The sequence below is a fragment of the Eleutherodactylus coqui genome, chromosome 5 (genome assembly GCF_035609145.1).
Source record: "Eleutherodactylus coqui strain aEleCoq1 chromosome 5, aEleCoq1.hap1, whole genome shotgun sequence".
NCBI classification, from domain to species: Eukaryota; Metazoa; Chordata; class Amphibia; order Anura; family Eleutherodactylidae; genus Eleutherodactylus; species Eleutherodactylus coqui.
In genome coordinates, this window is record NC_089841.1 from 69,786,783 (window position 1) to 69,813,541 (window position 26,759).

Genomic DNA, 26,759 nt, shown 5'->3' on the forward strand with positions numbered 1-26,759 from the left:
ATCTCCATGCTCGACTTTCAAATCCCCTGCCATCAGCGCTGTGATTGGATCGAGCGCCGGACAGTCCCAGCCGACACCCAATCTTTCACATCCAATCACAGCCTGATGATGGGGGATGACAGAGCCGAGCAGAGAGGACATGGCGGAGGATTCTAGCAGCTTGCCGTGCCGCCGGGGACACAGACGCTGGTTGGGAGGTGAGTATGGAGGTTTTTGTTTTTTTTTAAAGTTCCTCTGTTTAATCAAAAGCCTTTACAGTAATCTCATGATGCTTATCAAACTTATTGTCCCAATCTTCATTTAGCACATCACAGAGTCCCTCTATATACTGAGGATTGTCCATGACAGTAGAAAAGACTCTTGAGCCAAAATCTTTCTGCAATGGCTCGCATGTATCCAGGTGTCCTTTCGTTGCAATTTGACAGAAATGGAAGTTGTCAACTGGATCTGGTATGGACTATCAAATCTCTTCCAAACTTTTTCTCACATGTCTTCTGAGTACAGCCTAGTGTAGAAGAAGCAAGTTATGCGACCCCTCTTTTATATCTGGATCTAGACTTCAGGAAAAGACATTTATGAGTAGCAGTCAATTTCTAATCTGGAGTACTCGCATAGGAGGTAAGATCCCCATGCTGGGCCTGTAGGTGTTGAGGAAAATATAGGCCTGTTACAGGGGTCCTACTAAAAATAACTTCATACAGACACAGCTTGGTATTTCTATTAAGCATGGTTCTTATTGAGTAGAGAGCTAATGGTAGATGCTATGGCCATGGTTCGCCTGTCTCCTCCATGGCTTTCTGTATTTTCAATTTCAAGGTGCCATTTAATCTTTTTACCTTACCACTACTCTGTGGTAAATAAGGAGTGTGAAATGCTTGAGAAATTCCTAACCCTCTCGAAGTATTTGGCCAATAAAATGTGTACCTCTTCCAGCTAACCTGAGAAGAGGTCTATGCAAACCAACACAAACTCCCACAAACCTACCTTAGGCAGTTATATGTAGTTAATCTGCAATCACTGGATTTGGTAGTCTGACCTTTGAGTACAGTGAGACGATTCTTTAGCAAATTTGCTTGGGTTGTGTCGAGTGCAAGTTATGCATCCCTGCACTACCCTGGTCACAGCATTGTTGAACCCTGAGGCAATCCAAACAGAAGACCCAACACCACACATTACCTCCTTTGACTGATGAGTTCGTCCGTGGCTCAACTGTGGCATCGTAGAGTAGAGTGTTTGGGGGTAGCACAGGTATTTACCTTTCCTCCAGACTCCATTCTCATCATTCAGCTCTGTACCCTTGTGCCACTCCTCTTTTTCTCCCTTTGAGGCCCATTGCTGTAAAATACACAACAGAGAGATATCCATGCCCAGTTCTGTTGCAACCAGGTTAACGGACATTCAAGTGGAGACAGGCTGCTGCTTTGACTGCTGTTTCTATTCTCCGGTTGCCTAGGGTCTCAAGAGTAGTCACCTTATTATGAGCATGAACCCTGATGATGGCTACCTGTTTGGGAAGAGCTAAAGCCTTGTACAACTGCTTCTGCAGTCCGGATTGGTTTACCTGATGATTCAACAAAATTTCTACTGTGCCACAAAGGTGTGGAATCGACAGATATTCCAAAAGCACACCTCGAATTAGTGGAGACATTACAATTTTACCTTTAGCAGGTGCCATTAGCTCAGCCTCCTGAGCAGACTTGCCAGAAGGGAGTGGTTTTGTACAGTTACCTCATTGTTGGTTACCACTGCATAGCCAGTTTTTACTTGTCCATTTTCATAGTATCTGGAACTATCTATAAAAAACTCAAAATCCGCATTAGCAATGGGGGTTTTAACAACATTTTCAAGACCCCTGGTCTCATTTTTTATTAACTCTATTCACATCATGCATTTAATGTTGATCTTCTGTTCCTATTTTTCCCCTGTTCTGAATTCAGTGGAAGTAATAAAGATAGATTAAGAACAGTGCATCTTTTAATTGTGATATGTGAGTGACAGGCAGTCATAGAAGGCTTGCAGAAGGCTGGAGGCTTGGGGTATGCATTCTCTACAATATCCTACCAATCCAATGGAAGTGGCAGTTCCAGGGGTTTCTGGGGAGTGGCGTAACCTGAACTGCCTGAATTCTGTCAGTAGTAATGTTCTTAGTACCCCATGAAATGCCATGGCCTAGGAAGACGACTGTGGGTTGGCAAAGCTGAAAATGGACTTGAATGCCTTGCCATTCTCAGCAAGAAAAAGCAACGGACTGATCGTTTCATCCAAACACTGTTCAATAGTGTTGCAGCACAAAAGCAAATCATGAACATATTGCAGCTGTAAGGTGCTTGGATATTTTGTCGCACAGTTTTGCAGAATTATTTGTAGGGCCTCAGAGTGCTGCCCTGGGAAGTTGGTTGCTCCCTGTGTCAGCACATACCATCAATATTTCTTGCCGCGATGCGTGAAAGCAAATAAGAACTGGCACCTTCTTGTAGGAGTACACTGAAGAAAGCATTTGTGAGATTCACCACTGTGAAGAAGGTGGAGCTGGCTGGTTCTTGTGACAACAACATTTGCGGATTTGGCACTTGTGGGGTGTTCCTGATTTATGAGCAGTTAGTGCTGTCACAATTGTCAACCATGAGAAAGGTTTGAGGTTGCCTTTGACAACCTTTTTCTTCACTGGAAACAATGGACTGCTGTAAGGGAAATATCAATCCATTATAATCCTCTTTTCAAGGTAGGCCTCAAAGGGTATTGCCAGATGTTGGGTGGCTGCATGCTAGGTTTGAATTTCATGTCCAAAGTAATGACAGGCAGACATCCAGCATCCATTTTGTACCTTGTCTATAATATCTCTGTCACCGATGCAAGAATTTTGATGTAAGGAGATACATTTTCCTGAGAAACTGTAACAGTAAGCACAACACAAATGGTAATTAACTGTTGGCTAGTTAGAGGGCTAGTCACCCTGATACCATTTGGAGTATACTCGATTGTCACTTGTATCGCTTTAAGTAGGTCTGCTCCTAATAGGTTGACTGGGCAGGTCTCTCTCAATCTGGGAAGATTTTTTTTTTGGTGTCAATGTAATACGCTTTAAGTAAACCCTTGTGATTAATTTGATTCTGTTTGTAAAGTACTTATCAGGTTTGTCAAGTACACAATTATCTCATTATTGTTTTACCATTATAATTCAATAGTATTCAAATAAGTAAAACCCAATATATTGAATATACCATGTACTTTGTGCACACATGCAGAATATAATAAATGTATTTATTATATATATATTATATATACATACACACACACACACATATATACATACATACATACATACACACACACACATACATACATACACACACAGCAAAATAGAGAAGTCCTCTCAAAACAACAAAACGCAGGGTGCTCAGGTCCTTGCAGTGAAGTGTTGCTCCTTCCTCAGCTTGACAGGCAACAAAACAGCAACACAAAAGTCCATGCAATATAACAGGTGAAATGCTGCACCACGCATGGTGCTCAGAAAGTTTCCTCCTCAGGCTGTCAGACACTGACTCCTGCAGCCTTTTATGCCCCAGTAATGGGGTCAGTGCCTACAGCTGAGTTGAGAACCAGGGTGAAGTTATGGACTGGATCTCCACCCTGTCCAGACTAAGACTTTGGAAGGGAGATATACTCCATCCACAACTTCACCCTTTAACTGCCTACAATATATTTACATACACACGGACTTACTCACTAATGCACGTACATTCCATACAAATAGAGATACACTTCTTCTCTGCTAGGCTGGTCTGTGTTAAGGTGGTGTTAACAAAATCCACATTAAGGTGAATGCACACGGGCAGAAATTCTGCGGTGAGATTTCCTGCAGAATTTCCACTCGTGTATGCTGCCATAGGATTGCATTGGTTTATGCAATCCCATGCAGACAACCACAATTTGACTGCGTGAAAATTCACACGGTAAACGAATCACGGCATATCCTATTGCTGTGTGAGCCTCCCAGAGGCCCGCACAGAAACATCACCGCTGACACGCCAGTTCTGCTTTGCGCATGTCACTGCAGGGGCACAGGTCGCATCCTGCTGCGAGAATTCTCGCAGCGGGATCCGACCCGGCCGTCTGCATTCACCCTTATTAGTGATTAGATCCAGCAAAATTATATCCCACCTCTTGTGCAGCAATATCACAGACTTGTACCAACTCACACATAGAATTTCTCCGGAATGCACTCTATATGCAGGCACTCCTAAGTGTATAAATGATTTGACCATTTTATTTTTTAATTTTTACATGCTCTGACTACAATCTCACATCTTTCTAAACAGGGACTCACTCAAAGTGAATCCATGATCAGTTATCCAGCCTTCACATTCGCTTTTAAACCTTTTTTCCCTCAACATCAAGGCAGACAGTTTTGGGCATACCCGCCTTTTCCCTTTACCAGAGTTATTACTCGTGACCATGCAGTCATTTCTCTGTCCCCAGGACAGTTCTTCGATTGCCCATCCCAGATGGGCAATGCAGTCTTTCCCAAAACGACACTAATCTGAGACTTTACGGATAATTCCTTAGCCTCTAACTCCGGAAAGTTTGGACCATTGTATATAAAACTTTAAGAATCTTTTGGTCTGCACATTGTCTATTTATTCACACAAAGTACACTGAATATACTGATTGATAATTTAGCAAGTGGAATAGAAACAGAGGATTGTACTTTTCTCAAGACAGCAGAAAAAAACGTGTAAGAAACAAGGGTCATACTGCGGTTTTTAGTTTGTCTGGTGCCTACTGTCCAGAGATCTTGTCAGTTCTTAGAACATTCCAGATGTTCTCCATCAAGAATGTTGGAATATTCATTCAATTTAGGTTATGCTAAAAGGGTATCATAGCCTTACCAATCAGGTATGCCTAATTGATTATGTGATGCATCGGATGAGAACACAGTAAGAAACACTCAAGTAATGCTTCTAAGCTCTTCTGAAGCAGGTTTATTGTTGTACAGTTTATATAGAGGAATGCAAAGTAGAGATAACCATTATCCAGCTCAGCATTTTTTCCAGGATTTTGTTTCAAATCACAGTGAAGGTTGTTTATGACATTTCATATATTAGTTCATTTCACATTCCCCTTACAAGCAAGTTCTAGCCAACCTGTCCTGCTTTTGACCATTTTCCTGAGTCTTTTAAGTGAACTATATTGACCCTGAGGGATAATGTGCAGAAGTCAAGTGAATTTTGTTAATCCTAGGGGATAATATGCACAAACAGCTACTAGGTTACTCTTACATATCCTATATGAAAAGTAATAAGGCACAGAGATCTTATTAGGCCAAATTATGTCAGAACAAAGATGAGAAGCAGCGACATTCTGGAAGGGGGCAATATTCCAGGATTTAGGAGGAGAAGCCTTCTGCCATCTTTAGACTTCCTCTCACAGGCCAAACACTTTGGGATCCACAGATGATTTCAGCAGCTCATTCCCAGCTCTGACAAACCGATCCAGAGAGGAACCTGCAAAAATAGGAGACATTCCCTGTTAGAGCCACCAATAATATTAGATATCTCACAACTGACTGATCAAAGCAAGGACCTCAAGGGCCTTCACTACAAGGAGAATAGTGTATTATGGAGCCATATTTGTCACATGTAAGTCAATGTAAGTTGAAATGTTGAAGTATGGATTAATATTTTGGTTTCCCTGGTCTTACATGGAGCAAATACAGCTCGGCAATATGAAATCTCTCCCTTCGACAAAATTGTGTCCAGAAAATACTCAAAGATTCACTCATCTGTAGTTCCTATACATCTAACATATAAAATTAAGTAACTTTGCAAACAGTGATGATGACAAATCTCTTCCCCTTTTGCATCTATGGAACAGTAGAGAAAAAACGATCCTGCCAATAACAAGGAAATTACCATCATATTTTCTACCGGATGCATAAACATGTGTTTGTGATCACATATGAAGGCGCATGACAACGTATCTCATGCATGCTTTCATGCACTGGCTTCCTGGTTCCCTTTTTTTACTTTTAACTCCTGTCTCCTAACGACATGCATAAAAACGCTGTACATATGCAATGTAATTGTGTATTACAGCATTTTCGTACACACCATAAAGAACAATAGGGTTCTATTGTATATAATAGGTGGTAAAATAGAACATGCTGCATTCTTTTTTTACGCACATTTTATACGCAACGAATATACGCAAATGTGTGAATGTACTTTCATTGACTCCATTAACCGCGTATTATGCGCATGTACATTTGGGCATCCAATATGCAATTAAATTTCGCTCACGTGACCCAGGTCTTAGGAAGAGTAGAGGGGAATACTTACCTCATGTGATCTAAACTCTATGTGTCTATTCCCACAATTAGGTTTGCCTCTTTTTGCTACTGCATCACACGGTTGACTCAAGTTCAGTCTGTGATTTATTAGTATACCTACATGTGCTGCTGCTTAGCTCAAGTCCTCCCATTCAGTTTTTTTTTTTTTTTCATTTTTCTTGCCCAGGTGTAGTATTGCTCTTTGTTAAATACCATCCTGTTAGTCGTCACTTACTGTTCAAGCTTATCTAGATCTTTTTGAATCTTCTCTCTCTTCTCCAGTGTTAGCCATCCCTCCTAGCTTTATGCCGTCAGTCAGATTTGAACCTACGAGTAGGACCCTAGTGCTACAAATACGCTAACCACTGAGCCACTGTTATTATGATGGAGTGGGAGGAGTCTTAGGTTCGTAGACAGTTTAGTAAGCTTAAAATTAGTTGAACTGTACTGGAACTTCACCGATACACCTAAAACTAGTACAGAATATCTAAAACATTCTGTCGTATGTTGACAAACGGACTGAATCAAACTTTTGAAAATTTTGCTCAACACTAATCAGGAACTTACCTGCTTTGGCCTTAAGCCAGGACATGGCCTTATACTCCAGTAATTCCCATTCCTCTTTCTGGTTTAGACAAGATGAGTGCAGCCAGATCAGCGCCAGGACTGTCGCCCACACTGATGAGTCCATATTCTAATGAGGAAAGTATAAATAGGAATATATATTATTTCAGGTACATTGCAGGACATTAGATTGGAGGACACAAGAAAAAACTATCTGTGATCCAAGGAAGTTACAGGAAATTATGAGAAACACATCTGAAGTTGAGATCTTATCGCTCAAGTAATGGTTACAACTTGCTGCGAGATTTTGAAGACAATAGGTCCCCTGTGATTATGGTGATAACGGATATAGAAAAGGGGGCTCACCTAGGTCCTTTTGCATAAGACAACCTGTCGGGTGATGATGCCCGACAGGTCGGCCCCCCTTCACAGTAAACAGGCAGTCGTTTATAAATGAACGACTGACTGCCTGTTTACATGTGCCAATCCATCATTCAGTTTTCTGCATACAGAAACTAAACAATGAATGAGGACTCTAAATGGTAATGGCTACAATTGGAATTATCTCCAATCACAGCTGTTCCACTGAAAATCATCAGTCAAAGATGGCCAAGACTCTGTATATGGAGCGGGATCAGCTCCCAGGCTCACTCCATATAAACCCTGTGCACATCCACCATACATGGATGGTAGATGTTGCCAAGGGGCTAAAACAGAAAGTATAATTGAAGGTTGCAGAACGTATTAGACACTGATTAAGTTATTTCCATACAACATCAATCATACCTGATCTGGATTCTTGTTACTGATGTCCTGCTGAGATATACCCAGGATAGAGGAGAATTCGGGGTTGAGATTCCAGGAACCGTCAGCATTTTGAAGAGAAATCAATCTGACAAAAGTTGGGGTTTCCTCAATGGCAGCTGTATCTATACATTCACCACAAGTAAAACACAGGAGAATACAGTTAACAACATTAGACTTAAAGTAATAAGCATTATGTGGTGAAGATTTCAGAAATATCTAAAACCTGCACTCACACTTTATATATAGAGGTAATCTACAGGTAGCATTGTGTCCCTTTGTAAATACATCATATTACTTATCTGGTACTGAATCCGAGTTTTAGCTTTTATTATACTCCAGAGCTGCAGTCACAATTTTGATTGCTATTGGAAACAGTCAGAAAGCATGTAGAGAGAGCTCCCTAAGAGCTTAGCTACTACAATGTAGAGGGGTGTTATATACACTATGTACAGCATATGAACTACAGGGTGGATCAGAAGCAGTTATATCATTTTTAGCCAGCTTTTACATGGGCGACAAAATGTTTTTGTGCGGTGCAACGCAAATTTTACAGTACAAATTTTACTGTTTGTCCCTAAAGTAAGCCCTAGCTGCCTTTAACCCCTTCCCGCTCCATGACGTACCGGTACGTCATGGAGCGGCGGGGTATGTATGAAGAGAGGTTGCGTGGCAACCTCTCTTCATACAGTGCGGGCGTTAGCTGTTTATAACAGCTGACACCCGCGGGCAATAGCCGCAATCGTCCGTTTGGCCGATCGCGGCTATTAACCATTTAAATGCCACTGTTGGGTCCCGCCCCCCGTGGTGAGATCAGGGGAGCCGTGCAGGTGTCATGGCAGCCGGGGGCCTAATGAAAGGCCCCAGGGCGGCCCTACCAGACTGCCTATCAAGCCATCCCCGTGGGGTGGCTTGATAGACTGCCTGTTAAATCGCAATATGACGTAATGCTATAGCATTACGTCATACTGCAGGAGCAATCAAAGCATCGCATGTTAAACCCCCCAGGGAGACTTCAAAGTAAAGTAAAAAAAAAAAAATCAATAAAGTTTTTTTAATTGTAAAAAAAAAGTTATAAAAGTTTAAATCACCCCCCTTTTGCCATATCTATTATTAAAAAAATCTAAATCATAAAATAAAAATATGTATTTGGTATCGCCGCGTCCATAAAAGTCCGATCTATCAAAGTAGCACATTATTTTTCCCGCACGGTGAACGTTGTCCGAAAAAGAAAAAATATAGAACGCCAGAAATGCACTTTTTTAGTTACCCTGTCTCCCAGAAAAAAAACGCAATAAAAAGCGATCAAACAGTCGTATATACTCCAAATTGATACTATCGGAAACTACAGGAGATCCCGCTAAAAATGAGCCCTGCTCAACTATGTCGATGGAAAAATAAAAAAGGTATTGCGCGCACAAAATGACGGCAGAAAATAATTGAAAAACATTAAAAGTCTTTGAAAGAAAAAAAAAAAAGAGTAGTATAGTAAGAAAAAACCTATACAAGTTTGGTATCGTAGTAATCTTACCGACCCATAGAATAAAGTTAGCATGTCGCTTTTGTTGCCGTTTGTGCGTCGTAGAAACAAGACGCGCTAAAAATTGGCGAAATGTCTTTTTTTCCATTTTACTCCACTTGGACTTTTTAAAAAGTTTTTCAGTACATTATATGGTACTTTAAATAGCACGATTGAAAAATACAACTCTTCCCGCAAAAAACAAGCCATCATACAGCGACGTCGATGGATAAATAAAGGAGTTACGAATTTTTTGAAGGGGGGAGGAAAAAACGAACATGGAAAAAGAAAAAGGGGCCGCGTCATTAAGGGGTTAAAAAACCCCCCAATATACTACATCACTCCGGCACTTACTTGTAGTTTTCAGTCAGCGCTTCCTGGTCACAGATTCAAAAACTCCACTTCCAGGAAGCACTAGCTTTGATTGGCTCATCAAGGGCTGCAGTGATTGGTTCTCGAGCGCCGCGGCTCAGCCAATCACAGCCATTGACTGAGCAGACATTGCCTATTACGTGATACATTGTGTTTTTTAAAATTGCAGCCAGGGCTTATGATCGAGGTAGGGCTTATATATCAAGACCACCTGTAAATCACAGCAAAAGAGCGCTACAAGGTCACGCGACTTTGTAGCAACACATAATTGTGATATCACTGTCAGAAAACGCAGCGATATCGCACAGAACACGGATGCACCATCACTGTGATTTTCTCTTGGCTATATTGCTGGCGCCTGTGTGAGAGTGGTTTTGTACTTGCTTTACATTAAGGCCTGTCAGTAACCTATATTGTAACAAATGCAAATTAAAATGAAACATTCAGAAAGGACATCCAATGTCTATTTTTGACATAATGATCAAGCATCGCAGCCTTAAAGGGGCTTTGTCATTAGAAAAAAATCAATACTTAACTATTCCTTCCCCGTCAGTCTTCTTACTGCATGTTCTCCTCAACGATATTCTCCTGGCTCCTCAAGTCTCTCGGGTAACATTACCGCAAGCCAGACGGCTCCTCTTGTTCCTGTTTTGGAACGTCCATTCTCGTCAGTCTCCTTACGGTGAGTCACTGTACGCTATGTCACTATTGACGTAGCGTTTACTACCTAGCAGGGAATGCCGGGCTATTGCTGAAATTGTGCATGCGTGCTGACTTGCCGCAAGTGTTCATATACTATTGCCACAAGACAACGCGCATGCGCAGTCTCAGCAATAGCACGGCTTAGGAGTCGGCATTACCTGGTAGGCAGTGAGCGCTACATCACTAGTGATGTAACCTTCACTGACCTGCAGGAATCAGAATGACGAGAATGGACATAATGTCACAGGAAGAAGAGGATCCAGCCATCTGGAGGTGAAGTGATTCCGGGGGGACTGCAGAAGACAGGGAAAAAAAAATCGTCTGGGAGAAGATGCAGTAAGAAGACTGACAGGGTGAGGAATAGGTAAGTATTGATTTATTTTAGCTGACAGAACCCTTTTAAGATCGATGCAAGCTTGGAGACGATAAGTCACATGATCACATGCGTCCTACATATTTGAACTGGAATGTTATTGAATTCCTCAGTGAGCCAGCTTCAATTCATTGACTGTTAAAATGGGATGTGTGTAAACTTTATCCTTAACATTTCCCAATAGGAAAAAGTCAGGTGGTGTAAGATCTGTGGTGCGAGCTGGACAGTCCACTGGCCCACATCTGCCTATCCAACATTCTAGAAACATCTCATCTAACCAGTCACGAACAGAGTGAATAATAAGCGGGGGGCCCCATCCCGCGGCCACCACATGTTGTTGAAAATATCCCAGTCCTGGCTGATAGGATCAACAGTGGTGAAGCAGATCCAAGTAACTATTTCCTGTCACAGATCCCTCAAAAAAGAGAATGGGCCCCATCAATCCCTGATGCAAAATTCCTGCCCAGAGCACCACATCAGGATAATTGTCATTTCAGGGTTTTCTGATCACCAATAAAGACAGTTGTGTCTGGTACCACCTTCGGACACATGGAACTTGGCCACATCAGTCCACAGCACTCGTCGTTGTAATTACATAAAGCGTACACGCTTCCAATTTCAACAGTCAATGAATTGAAGCTGGCTCTCACTGAGGAATTCAACAACATTCCAGTTCTAATGTGTAGGGATTAGAGATGAGCGAACGTACTCGTCCGAGCTTGTTGCTCGGGCGAATATTAGGGTGTTCGGGATGTTCGTTATTCGTAACGAACACCACACGATGTTCGGATGTTCGGGTTACTTTAACTTTCTTCCCTGAGAAATCTTTTCTATATGCGCTCAATGGGGCCGGCGGCAGCGTCAACCCCATTGAGAACATATAGAAGACAAATCCTTCTTCTCTGCCACAGCTGTAACAGCTGTGACAGAGAAGAACGATGTTTGCCCATTGAATTCAATGGAACCGGCAATACAGCCGACTCCACTGAATGCAATGGGCTGCCGGCGATCGCGGGATGAATTGTCGGAAAGGGGTTAAATATATAAGCCCTTCCCTGCAATTCATCCAGAAATGTGTAAAAATAAAAAATATATATATACTCACCTGGTGCCGGCAGACGGAGTTCAGCGCGGCAGGCTGCAGTTCTCCTGAACTGCTCTGAACAGCTGTGAGTAGTATTCAGCAGTCGGGGATTTAAAATCCCCGCCTGCTGAATAAGATGCCTCTGAATGGTCACAGCCTGACCAATCAGAGGCCAGCCCTCACTCACACCCATTCATGCCGCTATTTTGCCACTCTTGCCGCTATTGTGGCTTAATAGTAGGACCTGTGAACTTGAGATGCAGCCCAACATGTAGCCCCTCGCCTGCCCTATCCGTTGCTGTGTCGTTCCCATCATTTTCTTGAATTGCCAAGATTTTCACACATGAAAACCTTAGCGAGCATCGGCGAAATACAAAAATGTTCCGGTCGCCCATTGACTTCAATGGGGTTCGTTATTCGAAACGAACACCCGAACATCGCGGGAAGTTCGTTTCGAATAACGCGAACCCGAACATTTTGGTGTTCGCTCATCTTTAGTAGGGATGCATGTGTTCATGTGACTTATCTCCAAGGTTGCACCGATCTTGAGGGTGCGATGGTTGATCATTATGTCAAAAACAAACATTAGATGTACTTTCTGAATTTTAAATTATAATTTTCATGTGTTACAATTTAGGTAATTGAACTAGTTTTGTAATACAAATGATATAACTACTTCTGCACTATCCTCTATTGTGCACTAGTGGGGGCCTTATCATAACTATAGTTCAGTAATAAAATAAAAAAGACATATCTCTAGGCGATATTAAATAGGATTTGTTACTTTCACCATTCAGTCTGGCTCAACACCATTTGCTATATTTAAAGGTTTACTCTGCTACTTTGACTTTTTTTTTCGAGTAGTCTTTGCTCTTGGCACAGTGCCAAGTTCTAGATGTGACCTCTCAGAAGTGCACAAAAGTCTGTAGAGCTGCCAACATCTGCAGAGTTGTATATAGGGGACTCCTGAACCACTGATGTAATATAGTAATAATTGTATAATTGGATTGCATTGTCGTACAAAAGGGTTGTGTGACCAATCATAATTGTATAATAATTGTGCAATAATAATAATTGGAATGAAGGAAAACCCAATGAGGATAAATGGAATCATACCTACCTGCAGGTAAGCAATCCAGAGCTGTGAAAAGAAAAGCAGATTGCAATGTTTGAGAACTGCATTTCACATTAAAGTGGTTATCTCATAAGGACAACCGCTATCTACCTGTCACCCTAAATATATAGAATTCATAGAGGGGGTACCCCAATCGGGACCCTCTAGTGAGCCAGGCATGCTTTTGATGGATGTCCATTTATCTGAATGGTCACTATGCAGTATTTTTTCCTGCAACAGGACAAAAAATTGGTTTGGACTATTATTGAGTAGTAGCGTGGTTACGGAATAATGAATATTCATATACAGCGGTTACAGATAAGCTTTATAGAATATTAGTAATGTTTCAGTCCTGAGAAACCCCTTTAAGCTGTGTCATACAGTATTTTATAATATTTTCACATGGGGCACACAGAATAGTATATTGTTGGATGGGAAGCTAAAGTTTTTCCCAAAATACACAGCAAAACAGCTGCAAAAATAACACCTAAACTCAGCCTAAACTCCACCAGTGCGAGCCAAAACGGCACCCATCTATATACTAGCACACTTTTCTTCAATAGTTTATGTGATGATAATAACATAGTTCAGAAAAACAGAACTTACGCACCCTCAGAATTATAATCCATCCGCCCGCGTTCTGAAAAGTAAGAAGGAAAAAAAAAGAAAAATTAGATCATGTGATTTTTTTTTTCTTCACATCGGTCCCTTCCAAATGTTCCACATAGATGTTATTATTTAGGAGATAGCATCTCTGAAATCCACATGTAATACCTATATGGGATGACTGACTAAAATGGCAAAAGAATCGGGGGCAGAGTAATCAGAAGCCTGCCAGTTAAGGGGGACGTGTAAAGGTCTGTGCAGCGGGCGTTGTGCAGATGAAGTGTTGATGTGACACACCGTGAGCAAATTGAAGGAGGGCGCTCCTTTGTGTTGCTGAAAGAGAGAGTGGGGTCCAGAAGAGATCAGAGAAGAGGGCAGCTTTGTGACCGAGAGTTAGGCCCCCTGTCCACGGTCGTTGCGGAATATCGCTAGCGATATTCTGCCGTGGGCGATGAGGGGGGAGAGCTGTCAGCCCTCTGCAGTGAACCTACCTGAGAGATAGGATTACCGCGGAGAATCGCGGTAAGCCGCGATCTGAATCCTGTGAGTGGAGAATCGCTATGATTTTCTGTTCATGGACAGAGGGCTGCGCTTTCCATAGCAAAGCTATTATGTCTAACGGATTATAGCCGTTAGTAATGCAATGCAAGAATGCCCGTGGACAGGCAGCCTAAAAGGGCCGAATACAGAACAGAGACAAGAAAAGAGCTCTTGTGAACAGAGACAAGTTGAGACAGAAGAAACATTTAGTGGCCAGCATGTATACATGATGACGAAGATCCATGCAGGATCTGCCTGTAAAAAGCTACAGAAAGTGGGAGATGATCATGAAAGAGAACCAGCTAACCGGAATCCAGAGATCAAGATCGTTTAAGTGCTGGTGTAATGGCCTGAAGTCTATGTATCTAGCCCCTCCATAACTGTCTTGTATTTGTCTCACATGTCATGTTCTCACTGTGGATGCACTGTGCAGATTGTCCTGTCACTAGTTATGTGTATTGCACAGCTGCAGTGAGCAAGAGATTACTGTCTACGAATGTCTGGGTTATGTCTGGAAATGTAACAATTTTGTCTTGTCACGTGACATTGGGTGATATATGTGCTTACAAGGTGTGCAAGAGAGTTCTTCAGGTTCTTCTTCTGAGTGCTTCTTGGGTTCTTGTTGTGAGAGGGAGTGCCGGCCACCTGTAGGTACCTTCAACCTACATGTGGTGAAGAATGGAAGAGAGCTATCGACTTTTTTCCCAAGACCTCATCTCTCTAAGGCATAAATAAGTGAAGTCTGCCATGCAGTGTCTGGAAGAAAGGTATGAGTGTTCAGTGGAGTATCTCTTTTCCTCCCTCTGGAGTGTTCTGCTTTCCAGGAGCGGTGCTGCACAGATAACTTGGACTGTGGGCCTGATATTATCCTGTGTTCTCCTCCCTGACCTCAACTGTTTCCTGCACTGGCGTGTGCTTAATCAACAAGCAGCCTGTAAATTCACCTGTTGGAAAGCTTCAAGTAAAGTTCCGGTTGCTGCCCATTCCCAGCAACTGTGTGTTCTAAGATTTACCCGTGTGTGTGTCTGGACTTTATTTCTCCTGTTTGGATTTCAACCCGGAGTAAGGAACAGTGGCATCACCTGTGACAACCCTGTATAGAGGTAAACCTCACCACCAGTGTTGGCCTGAAGGGGGGTGTCAGGGCCTTGGCAAAGGGTCACACGGGCCCCTCAAGGGAGGAGTTGGTAGAGCCACCGTGACATTCCTAACTACTACTCCTGCCATCTCCTTAGTGTTGTGCCCTGCGTCTCGGTCGCTACACTGGGAGGCTCTCTCTCTCGAGGACCTGGTTGCTGCCATAGAGAGACAAGTTGCTGTGATGTGGAAGTGAAACCAAAATGAGACACAGAGCAAATAAGAGAGTGATAGGTGCTCCTATGTGCAAAACCGAAAGCAGAAGAAGCAAGTCAGAGTCCATGTGTGTAAGCAGAGGACAGCTAATGGGGACAGACAGTCAGGATTTGTGTGCAAGTGGAGGAGGGCCAATGGGAAGAGCCAGTCAGGATCTGTGTGTAGGCAGAGGAGAGCTAATGGGAAGAGCCAGTCAGGATCTGTGTGTAGGCAGAGGAGAGCTAATGGGAAGAGCCAGTCAGGATCTGTGTGTAGGCAGAGGAGGGCTAATGGGAAGAGCCAGTCAGGATCTGTGTGTAGGCAGAGGAGAGCTAATGGGAAGAGCCAGTCAGGATCTGTGTGTAGGCAGAGGAGGGACAATGGGAAGAGCCAGTCAGGATCTGTGTGTGTGTGTGTGTGTAAGTGGAGGAGGGCTAATGGGAAAAGCCAGTCAGGATCTGTGTGTAGGCAGAGGAGAGCCAATGGGAAGAGCCAGTCAGGATCTGTGTGTAGGCAGAGGAGGGCTAATGGGAAGAGCCAGTCAGGACCTGTGTGTAGGCAGAGGAGAGCTAATGGTGAGAGACAGTAAGGATCTGTGTGTGTAAGTGAAAGAGGGCTAATAGGAAGAGCCAGTCAGGATCTGTGCTTGTAAGAAGCGGAGAGCTAATGGGGGGGGGGGGGGGGGGGGATCCAGCCAGGATCTGTGTGTGCATAAGCAGAGGACAGCTAATGGGTTGATCCAGCCAGGATCTGTGTGTGTGTGTGTGTATAAGCAGAGGAGAGCTAATGGGTTGATCCAGCCAGGATCTGTGTGTGTGTGTGTGTGTGTGTATAAGCAGAGGAGAGCTAATGGGGGATCCATTCAGGATCTGTGTGTACTGTGTGTAAGTGGAGGAGAGATGACAGGTGCTGAAAGAGAACCAGCTGAGGAGAAATTCAGCTGAATCAAACCAGAGAGAGTGGGCCATCTGATAAAAGGGAAGACTGATTCTGAACTGAGTAAATCTTGAGCAGAGAGTAGGACAGAAGAGCTGAGGGAGCTTTGGTCAATGACCTCCTGTCCTTGAGAGAACGGAGACCAATAAATGTTGGCATCTGAATCCACAGCTTTGCCAATCTCTGTGTGAAGAAAGACTGAATTGATCCCGGATAGGTGGTAAGCTCATTTCAGTTAAAAGCGTCATTGCTGGGGTTGATGAGTGGTGAAAGGTGTGTCCTTTTGGGCAAAAAAAGGAGTGTAGACAAGACTGTTCTGAAGTGAATGCTGGGCCCCCATGTTCTATAATCTTTAATGTTTCGGACTTTATTCACAAATGTTATGCAATGTTTAGGTAGTGAGCCTTACTATGGAGCAAACTGCACAAACAGTGGGCCTCATTTATCAAAACTGTCTAACATAAAAACTGACTTTATTGCCTATAGCAACCAATCACAGTGCAGCTTTCTTTTTATAAAGTGCTCTGCAATAATTACATCTGTACTGGGATCGGTTACTATGGCCAACAACCACAGTTTCTCTCTTTTTGACAAATCAGGCCTAACAGGGTATTTAGTAAAAGTTTGACATTTGCACAACTGTCTTCCTCATTGAACTGAATGGTGTCACTACCATGCATGCACAAACAGTGGCTGATATATTAACAAAATAGAAGGAAGGGATCCTGCATTGCAAAATAGGGAGGGTATGGGTCACCCGTCTTCAGGATCGGTGGGGGTCTCTGATGTTGGACCTCCACTGATCTACCAGTTTTCATGCATCCAGTGAATGGGTGAAAACTTGTACTTTCCTCCACTAACCGTAACACCCCTTTAAGTGAATAGCAGCATCTGAGTTCTAGTGCCTGACACAATACACAGATGTAAATTACTGAAGGGCTCAGCCCAATTGACTAGAATAGTGCCCTATTGTGGTGCTCTACACAACAGCTGGTCAGAAGTGGCACTGTGCAAGGAAAATATCAATGAGAATACAGGAGAATGCAGCTCTGCTGTCTAGGATATTGGTAGAGTGTCCTACTAATACAAAGTGTTATAAGTTACTGCAAAAAAGAAAATGACCTCTGAAGGGAATCTCATCAGAAAATGAAATCTTATTTGCGTCAGGTTTTCATTATAAATTAATTTGTTAATACAGTCATGTTTTTATACATTTATCTACATAAAGAAATCTTGCACTACTGCAGTTTTCACACTGGCCACTATAGCAATTTCCTATTGTCTGTAGTTCACTTCTCAGCTTTTCTGCATGAACTGTGAAATTTATTTCTTAGTAAGGAGAGCTGAGCTAATGACAGCTCAATTGTACTGATGGAAGAGTAGAGAAGGCTGGATAGTAACAATGTTACCCCCAGATAAGGCTCTGCAGCTTCCCTGTCACTACCTAATATTTGGGGAGGATCTATACTCCATCCCTTCCTGTACACTAAGGACCCTTTAACATGTCCCGATCATCATTCAGCTTATCGCTGGATATGGGAAATTCAATTGATATGACTGTCCAGACATCGGGGGCCTTTTTACCCAGAACAATTAATTCATTTTATCGCTGGATTGTGGAAAAGTGAACAATAACCTGTCAGTGTAAACACTGTCAGTGACTTAACAATGAATGAAAATTCATTTGCCATTCATTTTATGCAGGTATAAGAATCAAACACTGATCGGCTTGTGTAAACATGCAATCATTCATCTGTGAACAACTGCCCGTTTACTCTGAATGGAGGTGAGTGCCTGGAAGCGATCTGCTCCATTCACTGAACGATTGAACGTTCTGACAATCGTCTCAAATAAAAGGACTCTAAAGACCCATTTAGACACAATGATCATTGCTCGAATTGTGCTCCAAAAGCTGCCTTTTGAGCGATAATCGTGGTGTCTAACGCATGGCCAGTGTGCAGATTTCGTTAACGATTCGCTCATCGTTGTCTTTCAGAAAGACAATTATGGGTCTTGTCAGTGCCGCACGCTGAGTTCTCAGCGGAATACTGCTGATACTATTGTTTCAGCTGGTATCCAGCTCGGAGAACACAGCCGGAGTATGAAAAAGATAGCGCTCCAGCTGTGTTCTGCATACCGTCCTATCTTTTAATCTGGCTATAGCCTGAAGAAGAAACCTTACGTGGTTTCAAAAGTTTGTACATCTAATTTTTTGGGTAGCTAATAAAGGTATCACCTCCATATTACTTTTTTTTTTGTTTTATACAAGAGTATTTAATATTACATGAGACTAAAAAGAAATGCATGAAACATTCCCTACATTCCCTTTATGATACCGTATAACTGAACCTTTCAGCTTCTGCGCCCCCCCCCCCCCTCTTCCCGAAAGAAAAGCAGATGATAATGACAGGAACAAAAGATGAAATGTCCTGGATCCATAAATCATGTAGAGTGATCTTTGCCCACTTATGCCCATAGTATGCTCCAAGTGATGAATAAGCTGAGGATGCCCCTCACTGGCGTGCTGCTGGGCACGCTGCAGCAGGAATGCATTTTAATTTCTTACAGTATGAAAAGAGATGATAACGGAGAGGGACCTGTAGTCCTTCCTGTAATCACTTCTCTTGGAATCCAAAAAGAAAATCTGGTGATTCCTGATGTGATGGGGGTTCTTATCTTAGGCCCGGACAACAGCTGAGTGATGGACACATGCATAGGACTGCACTGAGCTGCACATCATGATTCACCTAATTTCTCACTTGGTCCCTGACTGCACTACAACTTTAGTTACTCACCTGTGCTTAAGTTTAGAATTATACAATAATCACATCCATAGATATAAATTTATCCAGACAACGTTTCTGCAACAGGTAGATGCACAGATGTCATGACACAACTATGGTGGCACATACAACAGTGGGTGCACAATTACTGCACTTACAGATTGTATAGTAAGCAGAGATATAACTTTGAAAACCCCTTTAAGCTTTTGGGATGGCTTGCAGAGAGAACATTATTGATGACCTATCCTCGGGATAGGTCAACAATACTTGATCAGCTGGGATCCATTGCCCTGATCGATCAGCTGACTGTGCGCCCACTGACAACACCACAATTACATAGAAGTCGGAGTGGAAGCAGCGGAAGTCACTGCTCTGACCTCTGTACTGGCCGACGCTTGTAACTGCCGACACAGCTCACATTGATTTCAATGAGAATCACACTTGCAATTACAAGCGCTGGACACTTCACAGAGGTTGGAGTACAGATTAGCTGATTGGTCAAAACCCCGAGTGACGGACCCCAGCCAATCAACTATTAATGACCTATTCTGATGATAGGTCATCAATAGTATTCTTCCTGGAAAACCTCTTTTAAATAAGCTATACTACTCATCCAAGAGCTTTCTTTGCCCGGCTATACTACACCTGCTCATACCTATGTTAACTGTGATATTGCAGGGTATTCATTTTATGCTCTGTGGGGATCCCAGAAGTCGGAGCTGTACCACCTCTCTATTAACTCCTTAACGACCGGGCCATAGCCTTTTTGCGTCCTCCCGAAGTGGGCTTTATTCTCTGAGGACGTAAAAACATGCGTCCTACAGAGAATAAAGCCCCTCGGGCTCTGGACGTGACAACTCCATGCTCTCGGTGCCCGCAGGTAGCTCACAGCATGGAGCTGTCATCCTGGGCTGCGGGGACACTCCCCCGGCAACGGGATTGGCGCTATCCAATCGATAGTGCCGATCGCATAAAAGTTTTAAAAAGTGCCAAAAAAGTTAGATATTCAGCTGCCCTGATGGATCAGATCCATCAGGGTAGCTGAAAATACTCACCCGAGTCCGTCGTACTGCTCCCCGCTCTTCGATGCTCCAGGCCCCGAAGCCGGTCTTCTGCGCATGCGCGCCAGGCGGCATTACGTCAGCTGCATGCGTAGAAGGCCTGGCGGCCAGGGAAATTTAAAGTCTCCTGTCTCCCGGCTACTGAAGGTAGCCGGGAGACAGGAGATACCACCGGGGACCGCGGTGAGCGGTCCCCGGGCCCGTGGTGAGCGGTCCCCGGGCCCGTGATCGCCGGAATGCAACGGATACCGGCGATCACAAAAAAGTTGAAAAAAGTTGTAGTTTCATCTCTCCTAATGGATCCGATCCATGAGGGGAGATGAAAATGCTCCCCTAAGGTCCCCCAAAGCCCCCCAAAACGCAGGGCATTAACCTCTACTGCGCATGCGCCGAACAAAATGGCTGCGCATGCGCAGTAGAGCCTAAGGCAAGAGTTGCCTTAGGAATAGTAACTTGCAGGGACCAAAGTGATTGGTTCCTGCTGACATGGGTGGCTGTGATAAACCTATCACAGCCATCCATGTCTTTTTGTTTAATAAATATGGCACACAATTAGTCCTGGTATCTCTCCCCTGTCACTCAGTGATTTGTGACAGGAGAGAGATAGCTGAGAAAAATCATGTGCCATATAGAGAGTTAAAAAAGAAAAAAAAAAAAACCTTATTACCAGCCTTCACCTTCCCTTATACCCCAATTACCCCATTTTATCCCTGTCCGCTTTTTTTGGGGCTATTTTTTTTTTGTCTACCCCCATTAAAATTTTTTTGAATAAAATGGAGCGTAGACGCTACACCGCCGAGCAAGCGTACACGCTGCTCGCTGCGTCAAGCTCCGGTAGCGAGGCTACCAGTGAGTCAGAGGAGGAGGTTTTTTTTGAAAGTGACGACTCTGCCTCCAGCACTATGGAGGTAGAGGAGTCGTTGGGGCAGCGGGGCCAAGTTATGCGGTGCCCGCCACTGCGTGGAGTGCCACAAGTTTATTTGCTCCCCGCATCCCAGAATTTTTAGCGGCTCCAGGCGTTAATCTGGACGTCGCAAATTTCACCCAGTTTTATTTTTTTTTTTAAATTTATTACCGACGATGTCCTGCAGTTAATTGTCCAGCAGATGAATATATACGCTGGACAACACGTGACCGCGCACCCAACGTCAGTTTATTCAGTGATGTGGACCGCCATAGATGTCCCTGAGTTTAAAAAATTTTTGGGACTTATTTTGCTAATGGGACTCGTAAAAAAGTCATCAATATGGTCCTATTGGTCCACGAGCGCCATTCACGCAACGCCCGTATTTGCGTCAATAATGCCCCGACACAGATATGAAAACAGTCTCCGTTTTTTTCATTTTGCAAATAATGCCCAAATTCCCCGAGAATTGACCCGGCGTATGACAGACTGCGCAAATTAAGGCCCCTTATATTGCTATTAGGGACGCCTTTAAAAACATTTATACCCCCCCAAAAAATCCGGCGGTGGATGAATCGCTGATGAGTTTCAAAGGCTGTTTAACTTTCCGCCAGTTTATTCCCTCAAAGCGCACAAGATATGGCGTAAAGCTATATAAAATCTGTGAGAGCGCCACAGGTTATACTTGCGACTTTTTTATTTATGAGGGCAGGGATTGACAATTAAATCCCCCCAACTGTCCAGAAGACATTGGCGTTAACGGGAAAATTGTGTGGGAGCTTGTGGGCCCTTTTTTAAATAAAGGGTACCACATATATACCGACAACTACTATATGAGCGACCCCCTTTTTAGAGCGTTACACGTCGCAGGTACAGGGGCCTGCGGAACTATCCGCAAAAATAGGGTAGGATTCTCATAACCCCTTGTTTCCAGGCGTGTAGACAAAGGCGCGTCTTACGCACTGGCCTATGACCCCTTGCTGGCCGTAAAATGGTGTGACAGAAAGGACGTCTTTATGCTGTCCACTGTGCACGCAGACACCTCCGTTACAGTTAGGGAGAGGGGGCTGCAGCGGAGAAAATTAAACCGGTCTGCGTCACAGATTATAATAAATTCATGGGGGGCGTCGATCTGTCAGACCAAGCTCTACAGCCCTACCTTGCGAAATGTAAAACGTGAGCTTAGTACAAGGTAGCCATCTATAATGCTCACGTAATTTTTTAATTATCCGGGGGCACGCTGAGCTTCCTCCAGTTTCAGGAGGCACTCGTAGAAAATCTTTTATTTGAGACCACCGCACCTCAGGATGCATTGCAATCCGAGGAGGTGCGAAGGCTCACAGAGCGCCATTTTATGAATCCCATCCCTGAGACTGCGGGCAAACAATACCCCCCAAAAAAGTGTCGCGTCTGCACTAAGCAAGGGAGGAGGAGAGATACGCGATTTTATTGTCCCACGTGCCCATCCCACCCTGGCCTTTGTAATTACCCCTGCTTTGAAATTTATCATACAGTTTTACATTATTAATTTTATTTCACATATAAGAAACGCCAAAAGGGGGTGTGGGTGTGTGTGGGGCGGGGGTCTTTTTAGGGAATCAGTTTTACTTTTATTAGTCAGTCTCCCCACTTTTTCCTGCTTGAAACAAAAAAAAAAAAAAACGGTCCTAAAAGTGTCAAATTTGGTGAAAAAAATGAAATCATATTTATATTTCCCTCGCATTATAATTATTAAAAAAAATAAAAATGTAGCGTCAGAATGCTCAGTACACCCCTAGATAAATTAGCTAAGGGGTCTTGATGTCAAAATTGGGTCACTTGTGAGGGGCATTTTATTATTTTGGCAGTTTATTGTCTCTACTAGTGTGCAATGGGGCCTGTAAATTATTCAGTTGCGCCCTAAAATCAAACGGGTGCTCCATCCACTATAGGCCTAGCCATGTGCCCTCTAAGAAGATTGGGGCTACAATGGGTATGTTTCTAAACAGAGGAAAAACAGGGGTACCCATTTTGGGGTGCAAGTCTTTATTCATATATGTGCTTGTCAAAAAAAAACTGCTTTTAAAATGACAGAATTACCAAAAAAATGAAAATCGTAATATTTTTCTTCTGCTTGGCTTAGATTCATTCAAAAACCGTGAAGTCAAAAAAGACATCGTACCCCTAGATAAATTCGTTAAGGGGTCTAGTTTTCAAAATAGGGTCACTTGTGGGGGTTATCCATCGTTTTGGTCACTCAAGGGCTCTACAAGTGTACAATAGGGCCTAAATCTCCTTCAAGCAAAATTTCTGTTCCAAAAGCCACCGGTTGCTCTTTTCATTTTGGGCCCCATTGTGCATCCAGATGTAAGATTAGGGTCACAATGGGTATGTTTCTGAGCACGGGACAAACAGGGGTATCCATTCTGGGGTGCAAATCCTCATTTTCATGAGTACTATAAAAAAAAGTCCTGTCTTTAAAATGTCATATTTTCAAAAAAAAAACTATGGGGTTAAAATACTCATGACACCCCTCAGTGAATACGTTAAGGGGTGTAGTTTTTAAAATGGGGTCACTTGTGGGGGTATCTATCATTTTGACTCCTATGAGCCTTTCCAATCTTGGCTTGGTGTAGGAAAACAAAGTGTTCCTCAAAATGCTGAAAAGTAATGTTAAATTTGTACGTCTCCTAAATGGTTAAAAAAAAACGAAATTTTTTCCAATGTGCACCCAAAATAAAGTAAACGGATGGAAATATATATCATGGCAAAAATTTCTATATTATGTTTGCACATATTTGAGATATTGCAGTTAGAAATGTGAAAAAATGATGATTTTTTTATAAATTTTCCCAATTTTGGCGCTTTTAATAAATAAGCACAAATTCTATCGGTCCTTTTTTTTGCCTAAATGAAGTACAACATGTGGTGAAAAAAGAATGTCAGAATCGCTTGGATATGCAAAACCTTTCTGGTGTTTTTCCATGTTAAAGTGACACATGTCAGATTTGCAAAATTTGGCCTGGTCATTAAGGCGCAAACAGGCTTGGTCACTAAGGGGTTAAAGCATATCTCACAGTATGCTGAATTCACACAGAAGGAATTCAAAAGGATAACCTGAGCAGAATATATGGAACTATACTGTACCTGGAGCGTACATTGAAGCTGTGAACAGAAAAGCAAATGATGAGAAGTTGGAGAACAAGAGTCAATACACCACACATTAATGTCCATACTATGAACAATCACAAGGAGGAACTGCAGAGTAAATTCAGGTATATCAAATAAAAAGAAGAGTGGAAGTGAATGGATTATTGCAATGCATAAAAAAATACAGCCAGATGACAAATTCAGCTCTGCTACATCTGCCTTCAATGTTATGATCAATTTGATCCTGGATAACATTTTTGGAAATATTGAGACCCACCTAAGTCCAAATAGAAAAGATTATACCCATATTTGTACAATAGACTAGACCTGTAGTTGTAGCATATTAACTTCCAGCAGTTTTGGATGAAGGAATCCCCTGCCACAGCTGTGGCAGAGGACCGCAATAGTCTCCCGTTGCTTTACATGGGGCCTGCACTGCTGCCGCCCCATTAAAAGCAATGGCATGCAGGCAACTTCCACAGGAATTTTTAGAGAAGGGCTTTGAAAAATAAATGTCTTTGAAAAAAAAAAAAAAAAAGTAGTATAGTAAGAAAAAACCCTTTACAAGTTTGGTATCATAGTAATTGTACCGACCCATAGAATAAAGTTAGCATGTCACTTTTGTTGCTGTTTCTGCGCCGTAGAAACAAAGCGCACTAAAAGATGGCGAAATGTCGTTTTTTTCATTTTACTCTACTTAGAATTTTTAAAAACTTTTTCAGTACATTATATGGTACTTTAAATAGCACCATTGAAAAATACAACTCGTCGCGGAAAAAACAAGCCTTCATACAGCGACGATGATGGTAAATAAAGGAGTGACGAATTTTTTGAAGGGGGGAGAAAAAAACGAAAATGGAAAAAGAAAAAGGGGCCGCGTCCTTAAGGGGTTAAAAAAAAGCCCAAAATACTACATCATCTATCAGGCGCTGTCCACTCCAGTGCACACAGAGTGAATAATAAGCTGGGGCCCCATCCCGCGGCCACCACATGCTGTTGAAAATATCCCAGTCCTGGGTGATAGGATAAACAGTGTGGTGAAGCAGATCCAAGTAACTATTTCCTGTCACAGATCCCTCAGAAAAGAAGAATGGGCCCCATCAATCCCTGATGCAAGATTCCTGCCCAGAGCACCACACCAGGATAATTGTCATTTCAGGGTTTTCTGATCACCAATAAAGACAGTTGTGTCTGGTACCACCTTCGGACACATGGAACTTGGCCACATCAGTCCACAGCACTCGTCGTTGTAATTACATAAAGCGTACACGCTTCCAATTTCAACAGTCAATGAATTGAAGCTGGCTCTCACTGAGGAATTCAATAACATTCCAGTTCAAATGTGTAGGGATTAGGGATGAGCGAGTATACTCGCTAAGGCACTACTCGCTTGAGTAATGTGCCTTAGCCGAGTATCTCCCCGCTCGTCCCGAAAGATTCGGGGGCCGCCGCAGCTGACAGGTGAGTTGCGGCGGGGAGCGGGGCAGAGCGGGCGGGAGAGAGGGAGAGAGAGATCTCCCCTCCGTTCCTCCCTGCTCTCCCCCGCAGCTCCCCGCCCCACGGCGGCACCCGAATCTTTCGGGACGAGCGGGGAGATACTCGGCTAAGGCACATTACTCGAGCGAGTAGTACCTTAGCGAGTATACTCGCTCATCCCTAGTAGGGATGCATGTGTTCATGTGACTTATCTCCAAGGTTGCACCGATCTTGAGGGTGCGATGGTTGATCATTATGTGAAAAACAGACATTAGATGTACTTTCTGAATTTTAAATTATAATTTTCATGTGTTGCAATTTAGGTAATTGAACTAGTTTTGTAATAAAAATGATATAACTACTTCTGCACTATCCTCTATTGTGCACTAGTGGGGGCCTTATCATAACTATAGTTCAGTAATAAAATAAAAAAAGACATATCTCTAGGCGATATTAAATAGGATTTGTTACTTTCACCATTCAGTCTGGCTCAACACCATTTGCTATATTTAAAAGTTTACTCTGCTACTTTGACTTTTTTTTTCGAGTAGTCTTTGCTCTTGGCACAGTGCCAAGTTCTAGATGTGACCTCTCAGAAGTGCACAAAAGTCTGTAGAGCTGCCAACATCTGCAGAGTTTTATATAGGGGACTCCTGAATCACTGGTATAATATAGTAATAATTGTATAATGGGATTGCATTGTCGTACAAAAGGGTTGTGTGACAGATCGTAATTATATAATAATTGTGCAATAATAATAATTGGAATGAAGGAAAACCCAATGAGAATAAATGGAATCAGGTGAGCAATCCATGGCTGGGAAAAGAAAAGCAGATTGCAATGTTTGAGAACTGCATTTCACATTAAGGCCTTAGTCAGACGGGCGATTTTTCGCGCGATTTGCGCATGCGCATGCGTCCGGCGATTTTATAAAACCATTGCTTTGCAATGGTATCGGACACATGAGCGCTTTTTATGCGCTCGTCCGATAAATTATAGAACAAAAAAAAAAAAAAATCGCAGATCGCACCTATCTGCGATCTGCGATTCCTGTTCTCTTCTCTATATGCGCTCAATGGGGCTGGCGGCAGCAGCGCCGACCCCATTGAGAACATATAGAAGACAAATCATT

At 42.9% G+C, this 26,759-nt stretch overlaps 1 protein-coding gene across 4 annotated transcripts in view; it reads right to left on the reverse strand.

Moving 5' to 3' along the window:
* The window catches only part of LOC136627524 (von Willebrand factor A domain-containing protein 5A-like), a 329,030-nt gene that overhangs the window by 238,511 nt on the left and 63,760 nt on the right, over nt 1-26,759 (reverse strand). For 2 of the 4 annotated variants that reach the window (XM_066602709.1, XM_066602708.1), the window contains 5 exons: nt 13,471-13,500; nt 12,867-12,887; nt 7,679-7,821; nt 6,896-7,022; nt 4,968-5,504 (listed from right to left, as the gene is read on the reverse strand). In XM_066602709.1, the coding sequence (XP_066458806.1) occupies nt 5,425-5,504; nt 6,896-7,022; nt 7,679-7,821; nt 12,867-12,887; nt 13,471-13,500 (401 nt within the window). In that variant the 3' untranslated portion in view covers nt 4,968-5,424. Of the gene's footprint in view, nt 1-4,967; nt 5,505-6,895; nt 7,023-7,678; nt 7,822-12,866; nt 12,888-13,470; nt 13,501-24,148; nt 24,167-26,759 lie in introns of those variants that run through there. The other 2 variants (XM_066602706.1, XM_066602707.1) reach the window with 2 other exon arrangements.